Source organism: Phyllobates terribilis, unplaced genomic scaffold, assembly GCF_046119375.1.
Source record: "Phyllobates terribilis strain yellow unplaced genomic scaffold, ASM4611937v1 Scaffold_11__3_contigs__length_659146591, whole genome shotgun sequence".
NCBI lineage: Eukaryota > Metazoa > Chordata > Amphibia > Anura > Dendrobatidae > Phyllobates > Phyllobates terribilis.
In genome coordinates this window covers 131,894,818-131,910,773 of record NW_027362771.1, presented here as the reverse complement: position 1 = coordinate 131,910,773, position 15,956 = coordinate 131,894,818, and the positions used below count along the sequence as shown (strand labels likewise).

Below are 15,956 nucleotides of genomic sequence, written 5' to 3'. Positions count from 1 at the left end.
TGCAGTTCTTCATCATGCTAAACTGCAGCCAGGAAACGCAAAAGCATATAGATGCCCTTCAGGGGTCACAATCTAAGCAACACAACATAGAGAGGATGAGGGCCCTGATTCATCAAGACTGGGGCGAATGTCAGTTTTGATGAGGGCATGTTGGAGTGAGTCGCTCCTGATTCGCATGGAGGCGTCTCCAGTCAGGGACTGGAGTAAGATTTCTGGCATAAGGAACACCACAGTTTGTCATGAATTAGACAAGCTCTGGCCATTTTTGAGGAGTTGGGCGAAACTAGCAGGAAGCTCCAAAAGTTGCAAAATGTTTGTGCAGCTCAGTGTTGTGCAAATTTCACAACTTTTCAAAGCAATTTTAACATAGTCACTTTGATGAATGAAAGCCATAGTGTTAAGGAGGGTTCAAAGGTCAGCATGTACAGCTAAAATAAGGGGCTACCAGACAGTGTCAATGCCGTTAATAGTAAAATAGCGCTGATAAGACGTCCAGGAACAATGCATTGTACCAGATGAATATAAGCACAGTAAGCATATTTTATGGCAGAGCAGTAGGGTTTATATTGCTTACACTGCCTCTTCTGAATCAATGCACCAGGAGGTTAGACAGCTAGAATAAAACTGCCCACATGCAGACAACTGGGGAGATCTGAACAGATCATTTACCAATGTAGGATAATAATTCACAGAACATGAGCTGTATCTGCAGATCGGAGCGGGGTTAGGATTCACTGCACACACTGCTGCTCTAGAGCTGGAGCAATAGAAAGCCATCTGTACATGATTTAATAGCTGATTGTAGAAATAATTACTACATATCATCCTGCATTATTAGAGAAGGAGAACACAAACAATAACCTCTCCTGGGGTTCCCATTGTTGTTTTAGGACAGCAGCTGACAGCCCAGCATCGCATCTGCAGCATTGTGTAAACTAGGTCAAATCTCTCTTTGGTTCAGTGAAAGTAAATCGGTAATACAAGAGGTTATGGCTGATCTGCAGGTCTGGAAATCATACAGATTTCTGATTTACAGTAAGCTGCCAGCCAGAAAAAGACGTCATTATTTGCGCTTTTCACAATAGCTTTTGTGTGTGTATAAAATACCATTTAGAACAATATCAAACATTTATAGCAACAACTTGATTCCAAGAAAGGATTAGGAAGGACGGTACTGCAATGGACACAGTTACTGTGAAAACGTTTATAGTGGAAACACTGTGGCACTGCGCTGGGGAGTGGGTTCAATTTACCCGAGATTGCAAACATCTTTCTACACACATCAGAGAAGTTTCACGAGAAAAGTTCTCATTTTCTAAACACTGCCAATGGATTCCCTAACAAGATTTTCTGGCACCGGGGCAACCGCTGATGTTACTGCAATCATAGATAATTGTCATCTGTTAAATTAGGTGGCAGATTTAAAGACTATCAAACTCAACAAAATGAGATATATTGAGCATTTTAACAAAAGCGCAAGTCTGCGACTAAGAGAACTATCTCTATGTAGTGGCTATAAACATAATGCCTGGCGTCTTGCAAATTAGACTTTAATTAAAATACCATTAAAGTTATTGCCTCAACTTTAGCAAAAATAATAACATCTGCTGGGCATATGCTTGAAACGATTCCTTCTCTGGTTCTCCAAGTGATGCACGTTATCAAGTGTGTAGTCTGTGAGCGAGACTTTCCTTATACAGTAAGTGTGAATGATCTCATGTAATGGGGGAAGCTTGCTATGGGTCACATGTGGAAAAGTAAACATACCTGCTCTCTCAGATAGCCCAAGCGGTCCAGGAGGATCAAGGCCTCAATACAAGGAGCCAGGAAAACTTTAAGCTGAAAGGAAGATGGATGACGCATTAATAGAGCGAAAACAATCTCTCACATAGTTTCTGTCTGAGAATAATGTTACGTATAGAAAGTGATCTTCACCATCTACAGCACCCAATGATGCAATGTAAGAAGTTAAACAAGATTGACAAGGCAATATGTCTGCTCGCAGAGGCATGGTGACAGTAAAGAAACACGCACTATGATACATCACATCTTCTCAATTCGAGCTATAAATAAGGCCGGTCCCATAGGCAGCGAATTGATTTATTTTCAGGCAACTTCTCCCATTCATACTGCTTTATGGCTATGTTGCTATGAAGTATATAGGAACCTAGGGGTCAAACTAGATTAGCCTTAAGGGTAGTCATAGGTATATACCTTATTACTGTTAACACTTGCCCTTTATTGGTCGGTAGCCTAGACTACTTGGTTTGGACCCTCAAATTACAACTTTGGTTTCTCCAAGCTTATTATGTGTCCCTATTACGAGGCATTCCCTGTCCTTTTATATATATATTTTTTTATGTATCTTTTCAATAAAATTATAACTGTTAATATTAAGAATTTTTGCATGATTCTCTTCTTATCCTGGGATTATACCTTTTGTTAGGTTGTGGTTATTATATGTTTAGCAAAGTGTTAGGCATTTACTTAGGATTTTGGGACTATTATTATGATTACTTGCAAAAAAAATATACGCACAAGGCCAGCACACACATTGTATTAAATTAATGCACAAATGCTCGCATGTCATTGCCAATATACAGAGAAAGATTCAAACATGTATACTAACAAAATGCATAGGCATACTTCAATTATTGAATACATAAATTACACACATAAAATGTAAGGTACTTGGTTAACAGTTTTTGATCAAAAAGTGTAAAAGCAATCCACCTTGTAGATGGATCTCAGGTCTCCTGACTGATCTTGTCCGTATACTTTTTGCATTGAGGGTGTGAGAATGCGCAGAGAAATTGCTAAAAATCCAGGATCTACAGTACAACTCAGACACTATAGGTCAGGGCAAGTCAAACAAATTTCCCTAATGCTGGACAACCACTTTAAATGTTCAAGTTCATGACAGTACAATTATGGTTGCCAGTATTTATTTTTCGCAGTCAATTGTGAAGCTACTTATCCAAATGCTAAAGCTTGACCAAAGCTGGGAAGATGGATGGAGCTAAATACAGGGCAATACTGGAGGAAAACCTGTTAAAGTCTGCAAAAGACTTAAGACTGGGGCATAGTAGGTTCACCTTCCAGCAGGACAACGGCCCTAAACATGCAGCCAGAGCTACAATGTAATGGTTTATATCAAAGTATATCCATGTGTGTGAATGGCCCAGTCACAGTCCAAATCTAAATCCCAATGAGAATCTGTGGCAAGACTTGAAAATTGCTGTTCACAGACGCTCTCCATCCAATATTACTGAGCTAGACCTAGTTTGCAAAGAAGAATTGGCAAAAATGTCAGCCTCAAGCAGTAATTGCAAAGAAAGTTGGTCCTACAAAGTACTGACTCAGGGGGCTGAACACAAATGCACAATTTTCATATTTATATTTTTAAAATAATTAGAAAACCACGTATCATATACTTTACACTTCACAAATACCTGCTTGTTCCAGAGCATAAAAATCCATGGTGGTGATGTGATAGTACATAAGTACATAATGATAACCTTTACAGTACAGTTATCAGAACTCTTCCTTAAAAGAAGCAATGTATATGTAATTGACTGTAGAAGTAGCAATGGATATGCGACGGATTGTAAAAGAAGGAATGGAAATGTAATGTATTGTAGAAAAAGCAATGGATATGTAACTGATTGAAGAAGAAGCGATGAATATGTAACGACTGTAGAAGAAGCAATGGACATGTAACGGACTGTAAAAGAAGCAAGGGATATGTAACAGATGGTAGAAGAAGCAATGGATATGTAACGGATGGTAGAAGAAGCAATGGATATGTAACAGATTGTAGAAGGAGCAATGGATATGTAATGGATTGTAGAAGAAGCAATGGATATTTAACAAATTATACAAGAAGCAATGGATATGTAACGGATGGTAGAAGAAGCAATGGATATGTAACGTATTGTAGAAGAAGCAATGGATATGTAACGGATTGTAGAAGAAGCAATGGATATGTAACAGATGGTAGAAGAAGCAATGGATATGTAACAGATGGTAGAAGAAGCAATGGATATGTAACGGATGATAGAAGAAGCAATGGATATGTAACAGACTGTAAAAGACGCAATGGATATGTAACAGATGGTAGAAGAAGCAATGGATATGTAACGCATGGTAGAAGAAGCAATGGATATGTAACGGATTGTAGAAGAAGCAATGGATATGTAGCGAATTATAGAAGAAGCAATGGATATGTAACGAATTATAGAAGAAGCAATGGATATATAATGGATTGTAGAAGCAATGGATATGTAACGTATTGTAGAAGAAGCAATGGATATGTAATGGATAGAAGAAGCAATGGATATATTATGGATTGTAGAAGAAGTGATGAATATGTAACGGATTGTAGAGTGTTTGGAAAGTGAACATTTAAGTCTGCAGTCTACAAGACTACAAGTCTACATGACTACAAGCACAGACCTTGAAAATAAGGAATAAATGATGCACAAACTCGGAGATAAAATTGCACTATTATTCCTAAAGAATTTGTAATTTGTCAAACTTTGTACATTAGTGATGGCTTTGGTTCTTTTTATAAAGTAATAATAAAAGAAGCAATGAATTGTAGGATTTTACAATTATCGCATAATAGTTACATAACAGCTAGCAGTTTTAGTACTCTTGATCATTTTCTTAAAAGAATATCTAATGAGCTATCCATTAATATCAAAATCTAATTAACATTTAACACTGGTATGAGCAGAAACTAATTTTTCCTTACATGCAGAGACAAGACCGGATATATGGATGCACCATTTCCAGCAGCTGACTAGTGGAATAAAGCTTTAATCACATTTATGTGAGTCACTGCCTATTGGAAAAAGAGATGCGGATCATTTCCCTACTCAAATCAAGGATTTAATCGGTATCTTTACTTCCATAATTCTAAAGACGGAACAAAATAATTGGATGGAAACAAATGTGCATTTCGAGAGCTGAAGTAAAATGGTATTAACTAAATACAATAACATATGGCTTATACATTTAGAAGACGCATACAAAGCACATCTCCAATGACTTTAGACACAGACAGAAAATTATCCACTTGAGAAAAAGGCTCTCATTACTCCATACAGGGGAATGCACTGCATAATGTCAAAAGCAATCACTCCCCACACTGTGAATACATACTCTGCATCCCCAAAGTGCACATTCTCTAAAAGTAACAACATGTCAGCGCAGGGCTAGAATATATATACAGTCAAGGCTACACAGACATGTAAATAGGGGTTATCTTAGTGGTGGTGAAAATGTTCTCCGACTATAAGAGATACACATTTAAGCGAGTTTACATAAGGCTATACTTGGGATGTTTAAACGGGATAATATTCTGATTACATTGCATTATATATTTTCCAGAAAGACCAAATATATGAGCTTATGAGACACTGGGGCCCCTCAAGTCTCATTGGGAAGATATACATGTGGGAAATGACCAGCACTATACATATCAAAACATTTCTAATTCTGAAAACACTCTGCATGTGCCAAATAGGCTGACGTATTATACTAAAGCTGCACAGTAAATGGAGAATACATCTGTATCTTATATTGTGATCTCGCATATGAAGAAGGATTTCTGGCCACATCTCAAGTTTAAATGCACTAAAAATGGTAGAACTATGAAACATTCACATAGAAATATGACTTACTATGTTACCGTAATGAATCCACAAGAAAACGGTTCCATCCTGAAAATATTCTTTACATAAATCCAATAAGGAAACGCGTCCTCTGACATTTTAAGAGGTGGAAATTGAGATTTCATATTTGTTCCTTCTTAGAGACTTAAGCTCTTTAAGGCACTCACTAACATGTCTACAGCTCTGGGGAAAGTGGCTCAATGTGGGTAATATGAGAATGCAAATTAAAAAGACAGTTTTCCAATATTACCATACGGGAACTCCTAAAAAATGCACTCTAGTACACAACTCAATGAAACTTGGCATAGGGGCATTCTAGAGTTTATATTCTGGACAAAATGTGATTGTTTGGTTTGCCCATAAACATTTTTACAAACGTTGAAATAATAATTAAAGGGAAACTATCACCAGAAATAACGCTGTTAACCTGTAGATGTGTGGTTAATCTACAGGTTAACAGCGCTATTATGCTGCCCGGCGCCTGCATGCAGACGAATGCAGCGGGAAGAAAATGAACTTTATTCTCAACGCTAGCATTTGGTTTCAGTCATGGGGGCATGGGAGCCATGGGTTCATTCATTGCTCCGGGGATACAGAGCGGCTACCCTAACCACGCCCAGAGCCCTGGCTGACAGCTGGCCGCAATGCAGAGGGAGGGTCAGTCAGGGCCGGGGATGCGATTACAGCGGCCGCTCTTTATTCTCAGAATGATGACTGAACCCGCGGTGCCCCCATGACTGAAACCGAATGCTGGCAGGGAGAATGCAGTTCATTTTCTCCCCGCTGCATTCGGCTGCGTGCAGGCGCAGGGCAGCATAATAACTCGCAGATATTAACTTGCAGATTAACCGCATATCTGCAGGTTCACAGTGTTATTTCTGGTGACAGGTTCCATTTAAAGAAAAGTAACATCACTTGCTGCTATTGTCTTCTGGTGAACCCCTGATCAAGTTTCAGGGACCCCAATTAGGAAACATTAACCCCTTTACAGCCTGGTACGTAATAGTACGAACCAGGCTGTCACCCCCTGTTCAGCGCGGGCTCCGGCGCTGAGCCCACACTGAACCGTGCACATGTCAGCTGATTATTACAACTGACATGTGCCCGCAAAAGCCGCGGGTGGAAAAGCGATCCACCCGTGGCTGTTAACATGTTAAATGCCGCTGTCAATCTCTGACAGCGGCATTTAACATCACCACGCCGGAAGCGCGGCACTTACCCCATCGGGCATCCCGTCACGTGATCGCAGGTCACCGATGCATGGGCATGACAACCCTGGGTCTGCAGCAGACTCCAGTGGTTGTCATGAGCTGATCGCTATGAGCGCCACCTAGTGGTCGGCGCTCATAGCACAGGAGCATTTCTGCACATAGAGGTGATCTGCTGATGTAGCAGAGGCGATCAGACAAGTGCTGCTTCTAGTCTCCTAATGAGACTATAGAAGCAAGCAAAAAGTGAAAAAAAAAGGTTTTTAAAAAATATTAAAATTTTTTTTAAAAAATATAAAAAGTTTAAATCACCCCCCTTTCGCCCCATTCAAAATATAATAAAAAAAAACAACCCACATACACATATTTGGTATCGCCGTGTTCAAAATCGCCTGATCTATCAATATAACAAAAGAATTAATCAGATCGGTAAACGGTGTAACGAGAAAAAAATTCTAAACGCCAGAATTACGTTTTTTGGTCGCCGCAACATTGCAATAACGTGCGATCAAAACATCGGATCTACCCCAAAATGGCATCAATAAAAACTTTAGCTCGGCACGCAAAAACTAAGCCCTCACCCAGCCCAGAGATCGCGAAAAATGGAGACGCTACGGGTCTTGGAAAATGGCGCCATTTTTTTTTTTTTTTAGCAAACTTTGGAATTTTTTTTCACCACTTAAATAAAAAAGTACCTATACATGTTTGGTGTCTATGAACTCGTAGTGACCTGGAGAATGATAATTGCAGGTCAGTTTTAGCATTCAGTGAACGTGGTAAAAAAAAACAAAAAAAAAACAAACATCTGCGGTATTGCACTTTTTTTGCAATTTCACCGCACTTGGATTTTTTTTCCCTGTTTTCCCGTACACGATATGGTAAAACCAGTAATGTCGTTCAAAAGTACAACTCGTCCCGAAAAAATAAGCCCTCACATGGCCATATTGCCCAAAAAATAAAAAACGCTATGGCTCTGGGAACAAGGGGAGCAAAAAACGAAAATGCAAAAACGGAAAATCCCAGGGTTGCGAAGGGGTTAATATTTAGAACGTACGTTATTTCTGATGAACACAGAAACATAACAGAAATGGTCACAACACAATGTTGCTGGTGCAAGAGGCTGAATCATTAAAATAAGATATCACACCCATCACAAGTCAATGCCATTTTGCTTAAATGTAACAACCCATGCTTCAGATTCATTAACAATCATGGGTTCCCAAGCCTAAATTTCTGACAAACGTAATTTTATGCATAGCTTCCACCCAAAACCTAAAATGTAATAGTCAAAGCTTGTTGGTTTTCTTACAAGTGTAATGACTTTTTCCCCACTCTGATTTTTTATTGAAAATACATGTCTGATCATAACAAGTAATGCACAATTTGGCATTATAAGAAAGAAAAGATTACTACATAAACATCAAGAAAATATAAACTTTTTCAGAAAAATGCATATCTATTGATTTGTTTGCATTAGAAATGAAAAAGTCAGACATTATATTATAGTTTAAAATAATACCCTTAGTTAAGAGGGAAGTAAAAATGGGAACGACTGAAATAAAGTAGGTGTCACCAATAGAAGAGAGTTTGGAATTAAACCACCTTTAGACCACACATGTCAAACACTGTCCCATTCAAAAGACAAGAATTATCCAGCGTGGAAGAAATCTCCATAAAAATCGAAAATTTATTAATGAAAAGTATTAAAAAAATTAATGAATAAGGAAGTTTCATTCCGAAAGGCGTCTGCCTAAGTACTCTGTACTGATTTGATGACATCTTATGTCTCTGAATTTTTTTTAATACTTTTCATTAATAACTTTTCAATTTTTATGGAGATTTTTTCCACGCTGGATAATTCTTGTCTTTTGAATACTTTTCCTGTGGTACTGCCAGTTTCCGTGCGAGGAAGCCTATCTTCTACATGAATGGGTGAGCTGATGATTGTTTTTTCTTTTTTCTTCGTAAACACTGTCCCATGGGCCAAATCTGTCTCAGAGTATATTTGGCCCACGAAGCCAGGCATGCCATTATTCTGTATGGAGCACTACGTGGGGCCATTATACTGTATGGAGCACTATGTGGGGCCCTTATACTGTATGGACCACTAAATGGGGTCATTATACTGTATGGACCACTAAATAGGGTCATTATACTGTATGGACCACTAAATGGGGTCATTAAACTGTATGGAGTACTATGTGGAGCCACTATACTGTATGGAGCACTATGCGGGGCCGTTATACTGTATGGACCACTATGTGGGGCCGTTATACTGTATGGAGGACTATGTGGAGCCACTATACTGTATGGAGCACTATGCGGGGCCGTTATACTGTATGGACCACTATGTGGGGCCGTTATACTGTATGGACCACTAAGTGAGGTCATTATACTGTATGGACCACTAAATGGGGTCATTAAACTATATGGAGTACTATGTGGAGCCACTATACTGTATGGAGCACTATGCGGGGCCGTTATACTGTATGGACCACTATGTGGGGCCGCTATACTGTATGGACCACTAAGTGAGGTCATTATACTGTATGGACCACTAAATGGGGTCATTAAACTATATGGAGTACTATGTGGAGCCACTATACTGTATGGAGCACTATGCGGGGCCGTTATACTGTATGGACCACTATGTGGGGCCGTTATACTGTATGGACCACTAAGTGAGGTCATTATACTGTATGGACCACTAAATGGGGTCATTATACTGTATGGACCACTAAATGGGGTCATTATACTGTATGGAGTACTATGTGGAGCCATTATACAGTATGGAAATCAATGCAGGGCCCATTATACTATATGGAGGACTATGTTGGTCCATTATACTGCATTGAAGGCAATGCAAGGCCCATTATACTGAATGGAGGACTATGTGGGGCCCTTATACTGTATGGAGGACTGTGTGGGGCCATTATACTGTATGGAGGACTGTGTGGGGCCATTATACTGTATGGAGGACTATGTGGGGCCCATTATACTGTATGGAAGGTAATGCAGGGCCCATTATACTGTATGGAGGACTATGTGGGGCCATTATACTGTATGGAATACTTTGTGGGGTCCATTATTCTGGGTAGAGTGCTGTGTGGGGATTACAGTTGGTGAATCATACTGTGAAGGGATCACCATAATTTTGCCGGGTGGGTTGAGAAGGAGGGTACAGTAGGGTCCTGTGGAGGAATTCACTGTGGGGTGTCTTAATATGTTTGGGAGGGGCACTTTTGTTGGCATCATACTTTATTATTTGATTCACTCAAGGATTTTTATACTTTGTTATTACTTATTTAAATTAGGCCATATGCTTTTACTGCTCTTACATAACATATTATTCCAATATGCTAAGATCTATTAATTAAAATGTACTATATTTTAATGATAAGGAAAAAGTTCCTCAATTGTAGACATTTTTTAATAAATATCAAGGTTGGCCCGCGACCTTTTCCAAGCTTTTAATTTTGTCCCTCTGTGCATTTGAGTTTGACATCCCTGCTTTAGACATTTTGACAAATACCATGCTGTAAGAAAATAAACAGTAATAGTACCTGTAAATAACATAGGGTACATAGTTGACACTATTTTGATCAAAATAGCGTAAAAGCCATCCCACCGTGACAAGGTGTACCCAACCAGGTTATTTACAGGTACTATTACTATTTATTTACTTGCTGCAGGATATTTGATCATTTTGGTTTTATCCTAGGTTATGTTTGATAATGGTCACAGTGTGAATGTGCACCTACACACTGCACTTATACCAACATATGTTCCAGCTCATTTGTTTGGTTTTGCTTTAGTTTTTTGAACTTTGTACATACAGGGGCATGGCTCCCCATTTTTGGACTGGGCATCTTGTCTATACAGCTTTACACAGCAGGTGTTTAAACAGTCTGGGACTTGCTCTGCCTCGCCCCCATCTATTTCAAGGCCTGCTGGCACGTAGAAAGGTGAGCCACAAGAGTTAGGGACCATCCTGATTGTTTCGGTGCAATTACTTTTGTGCTCTTTTGATCACCTAAGTATCTTGTTATTTACACGCACTATTGCTATTTAGTAACTTCTAAATTTTGTTAAATAGTTTTTTTTTTATCCTAGGTTCTGTCTGTTTATGACCACAGTGTGAATGTGCATCTACACATTGCACTTATACCAACATGCGTTCCGGCTCATTTCTTTGGTTTTGCAATGCAAATTAGCAGCAAGCCTTGAGATGCTTCAGTGCGTCTAAGATAGTGAACATTTTTCGGATTTACAGTATGATGGCTACTCACAATCATGTGATCAAACCTATAATCTATGTTTACTTTGTTTATTATATCTGAAATATCAGGTATAACAGATGTTTTCCATATTTGGTGTACAATGTGTCTTATGAAATCATCCACAAAATGTCCTATAATGTGTTTGCAATTTTTACATTGGTCTTATTTTGTTTTATTGCTCTTGCAGCCATATTGGTGCATGGGAAAATCTCTCTTTACTGCGGACAGAACATGCTGACATAATATAAGCACTCAAAATAAAACACATTACCAAACTTTGGATATCATTCTAATTATGGATTTACTAACATAAGGTCCATTTTATGCTTTGTGTGAAAATCCATCTTCCTGTGGTAGAATGCTCTGGCTGTGTCACATACCCTCGGCATGGAAATAAAGTACTGAGCGCAAACAAAAACTTGTCAGTAATGTTGTTACCCTGCATTTCACCTGAATCGGAAACAAATGTTGGGGGTACACTGGTAATTTTTTGTTTCAACCATGCGAATGGGCGAGTCCTGGCAGCGGCTAGCTTCCTTCACACCACTGAGAGCACATAGGCGAGTGTGCATGAGTATGGTCGTCAGCTTCAAGTCAACCAAGTTGCATTACCATCTTAACACTAAAAATACCTTAAAACCTTAAATATCAACAGAAGTATCAATCGGCATCTAAAAAAATGTCAGTAAAACAGTATGTAAATGTAACTTAGCTTTATCATGAATAATGTTAGACTGTTAAAAGGGGTTGTCCCCTCTGGGAACTTTTTTTCCTAAATTGCATGCATTTAGGGCTAAAAAAATTTGCACCAGTTCTTGGTTTCTCTGCACATTTCACTTTGATATAATCTGTGGTCATAAATGAAATGAGATGAATGGAAAAAAAAAAGACATAAAAGAGTTACAAATTCCGACTGACAAAGTCAGACTATCATAGCGGGCTCACTGACAGATTCTCAGTTATCCCATTCTGCAGCCAGCAATAGACAATGCTATACAGACATTATAGAAGGCAACCAATGCAAAATGTTTCATGGAACCCAATTACAAAACTGATTTTTAGCCACAGATACATGCATTTAAGTAAGAAAAAAGCCATCAAAAAGGTGGACAACACTATTTTTCAATGTGAAAAAAAAACAACACAAAGTTTAAATTATTAGAGAGATTATCTGAGGAAAGTGCACTGGAAAACATAATTTAGCAGTCTGTTCTCTACAGATTATTATATTGTAGGCTTTCTGTTAACAATTGATGGAAACAATTCAATACGCTTCTTTGTTGTTCAAAGGTTTCCTGGTGATGGCTCCATACTGGGATACAGATCAAAAATCCTCTCTGGCAGGTTAGACATTGTACACTTGCAAGGAGATTGTGCTTTGTAGGTAAAATCTGGATACAATATCCTCTAGTGTCTTTTTTTAAGTAACTTAAATCAAAGTGCAAACATCAGATACATATGTGTTTACTATATATAGGAAAATATATGTAAATCAATGGCTACAGATTTCAGATGTACCAATTGGTGGTTGTCACTAAGTGTAAAGTGTGGTATAATAACGCCAACTTTCATCGGATATATTTTTTATCATGTGAGGAAAATGTGTGTATATGTATGTATGTATGCTGCGATCAAAGTCAATCAAAGTCAATCGCACCATTGCGGGGGCAAGGGGAGGTAAGCACCGATACTTACCTCCTCTGCCGGTGTCCCGCGCTATCTGCAGCGGCTCCTGGATGTTGTCATGGAGACCCGATGTCGTCATGACAACATCCAGGACACCAGACAGCAGGAAGTTACTTTGGTCATGCGCAGTGCATGACCAAAGTAACTTCTCCCTGTGCAGCGCTTGACGGCCTGTATAGCATAGGGAGCTGCTGCTCTCTATGCTATACAGCCATTCAGGCTGCAAAAAGTGAAAGTCCCATAGTGGGACAAAGTGTAAAAGTAAAAAAAAAAAGCCAGAAAGTGAAAAAAAAAAAACACAAAAAAACTGTAAAAATATTTTTTAAAAAAATGAAAAAAATAATCCCCAAAAAATAAAAATATATTGTACCCATAATATTTATTTATTCTGAAAAAATAATAAACCAATAAAAGTACACAAATTTGGTATTGCCACACCTGGAACGACCTGACCTATAAAACTGTCCCACTAGTTAACCCCTTTAGTGAACACAGTAAATAAAATAAAATAAAAAACAAAGCCAAAAAGGATGCTTTATCGTCATACCGCCAAACAAAAAATGTAATAAAAAGACGAATGCAAATAAAAATAGTAAAAACGTCATCTTGTCCCGCAAAAAACAAACCGCCATACAGCTCCATCAGCCGAAAAATAAAAAAATTATAGCTCTCAGAATAAAGCGATACAAAAAAATGTTTTCCTATAAAATAGTTTTTATTGTGTAAAAGCGCCAAAACATAAAAAACGATATAAATGTGGTATTGCTGTAAACGTACTGACCCGAAAATAAAGCTGCCTTATCAATTTTACCACACGCGGAACGGCATAAAAAAAAAAAACAATTCCGGAATTGTTGTTTTTTATTTATTCTGCTTCCCAAAGATCGGAACAGAAAGCGATCAAAAAATGTCACGTGGCCGAAAATGGTACCAATAAAAACGTTAACTTGTCTCGCAAAAAACAAGCCATCACATGACTGTCTGCCAAAATCTGGAAAAATTATAGCTTTCTAAATATGGCAATGCAAAAACTAATTTTTGCAACAAAAAAAAGCGTCTTTTAGTGTGTGACAGCTGTCAATCATAAAAAAACAATATGAATCTAGTATTGCTGTAATCGCACCGACCAGAAGAATAAAGTCATCTTATCACTTATACCGCACGAGAAACGGCGCAAAAAATAAACTCTAGGGTTATGGTTGTGCTAGGGTTAGGGTTGTGCTAGAGCTAGGGTTGTGCTAGAGCTAGGGTTTGGGCTAGGGTTAGGCTAGGGTTAGGGTTGAGATAGGGTTAAGGTTGGGCTAGGGTTTGGCTAGGGTTAGGGATGGGCTATGATTAAGCTAGGGTTATGGTTGGGCTAGGGTTATGGTTTGAGTTATGCTAGAGTTGGGACTGTATTAGAATTGGGGATAGCATTGTGTTGGGGTTGAGATTTTTAGAAAAGTAAAGAAAAAAAATAATGGCGAATAGGGTTGAGCGCAAGTGCTCGCTACTTGAGTTTGCATCGGGTGCTCGAGTATGCACCGAGTATCGCGGGTGCTTGAGTCTCCGCCCCATAAGTTTTGCTGCTGTTATACAGCCAAAAAAAACATTGTTGGGATTGCCTGCCATGCACGAGCAATCCAAGCATGTTTTTTATAGGGTGTCTAATAACCATGAAACATGTGGGGCGGGAACTGGAGCATGTCACTTGAGCACCCAAGATACATGGTGCATACCCAAGTAGCGGGCACTTGCGCTCAAGACTAATGACAACTTATTCAATAAGATGACCTAATATCAAATTCTGTGTCGCACCCATGGGTTCAAAATGTTCACTATACCCCTTGATAAAATCCTTGAGGGGTCTAGTTTCCAAAATGGAGTCACTTGGGGGGGAGGGGTTCCACTGTTTAGGCGCATCAGGGGCTCTCCAAAGGCAACGTGGCATCCGCTAATTATTCAAGCAAATTTTACATTCAAAAAGTCAAATGGTGCTCCTTCCCTTTTGAGCCCTGCCGTGCGGCCAAACAGTGGTTTTCCCCCAATATGGGGTATCTGCTAACTCAGGAGAAATTGCACAACAAATTGTATGGTGCAATTTCTCCTGTTACCCTTATGAAAATGCTAAATTGGGGGTTGAAAAACATTTTTGTCGTAAAAATGTGAAAATTTTATTTTTACGGCTCAATGTTATAAACTTCTGTGAAGCACCTGGGGGTTCAAGGTGCTCACCACACATCTATATAAGTTCGCTGAGGGGGTCAAGTTTCCAAAATGTTGTCACTTGTGGGGAGTTTCCACTGTTTAGGCACATCACGGGCTCCCCAAACGCAACATGGCGTCTGCTAATTATTTACGCAAATTTTACTTTCAAAAAGTCAAATGGCGCTCCTTCCCTTCCGAACCCTGCCGTGCGTCCAAACAGTGTTTTTCCCTTACATATAGGGTATCGATGTGCTTAGGAGGAATTGCACAACAAATTTTGGGGTCCATTTTTTAATGATACCCTTGCGAAAATAAAAAATTGGGGTCTAAAGTAACATTTTTGTGAAAAGAAAATAAATGCTAATTTTTTTCTTCCACATTCCAAAAATTCCTGTGAAGCACCTGAAGGGTTAATAAACTTCTTGAATATGGTATTGAGCACCTTGAGGGGTGCAGTTTTTAGAATGGTGTCACTTTTGGGTATTTTCTGTCATAAAGGCCCCTCAAAGTCACTTCAAATGTGATGTGGTCCCTAAAAAAATGTTTTTGTAAATTTTGTTGTAAAAATGAGAAATCGCTGGTCAACTTTTAACCCTTATAACTTCCTAACAAAAAAAAATTTTGGTTTCAAAATTGTGCTGATGTAAAGTAGACATGTGAGAAATGTTATTTATTAACTATTTTGTGTGACATATCTCTCTGATTTAAGGGCATGAAAATTCAAAGTTTGAAAATTGCTAAATTTTTCAAAATTTTTGCAAAATTTCCATTTTTTTTCACAAATAAATGCAAGTGATATCGAAGAAATTTTACCACAATCATGAAGTACAATATGTCACGAAAAAACAAACTCAGAATCAGTGGGATCTGTTGAAGCATTCCAGAGTAATTACCTCAAAGTAACAGTGGTCAGAATT

At 38.6% G+C, this 15,956-nt stretch overlaps 1 protein-coding gene across 3 annotated transcripts in view; it reads right to left on the bottom strand.

The window, feature by feature from the left end:
- METTL25 (methyltransferase like 25) overlaps positions 1–15,956 on the bottom strand; it is a 234,131-nt gene that overhangs the window by 1,055 nt on the left and 217,120 nt on the right. For all 3 annotated transcript variants that reach the window (XM_073651617.1, XM_073651615.1, XM_073651616.1), the window contains one exon: positions 1,768–1,839. In XM_073651617.1, coding sequence (XP_073507718.1) covers positions 1,768–1,839 — 72 coding nt within the window. The remainder of the gene's footprint in view (positions 1–1,767; positions 1,840–15,956) is intronic.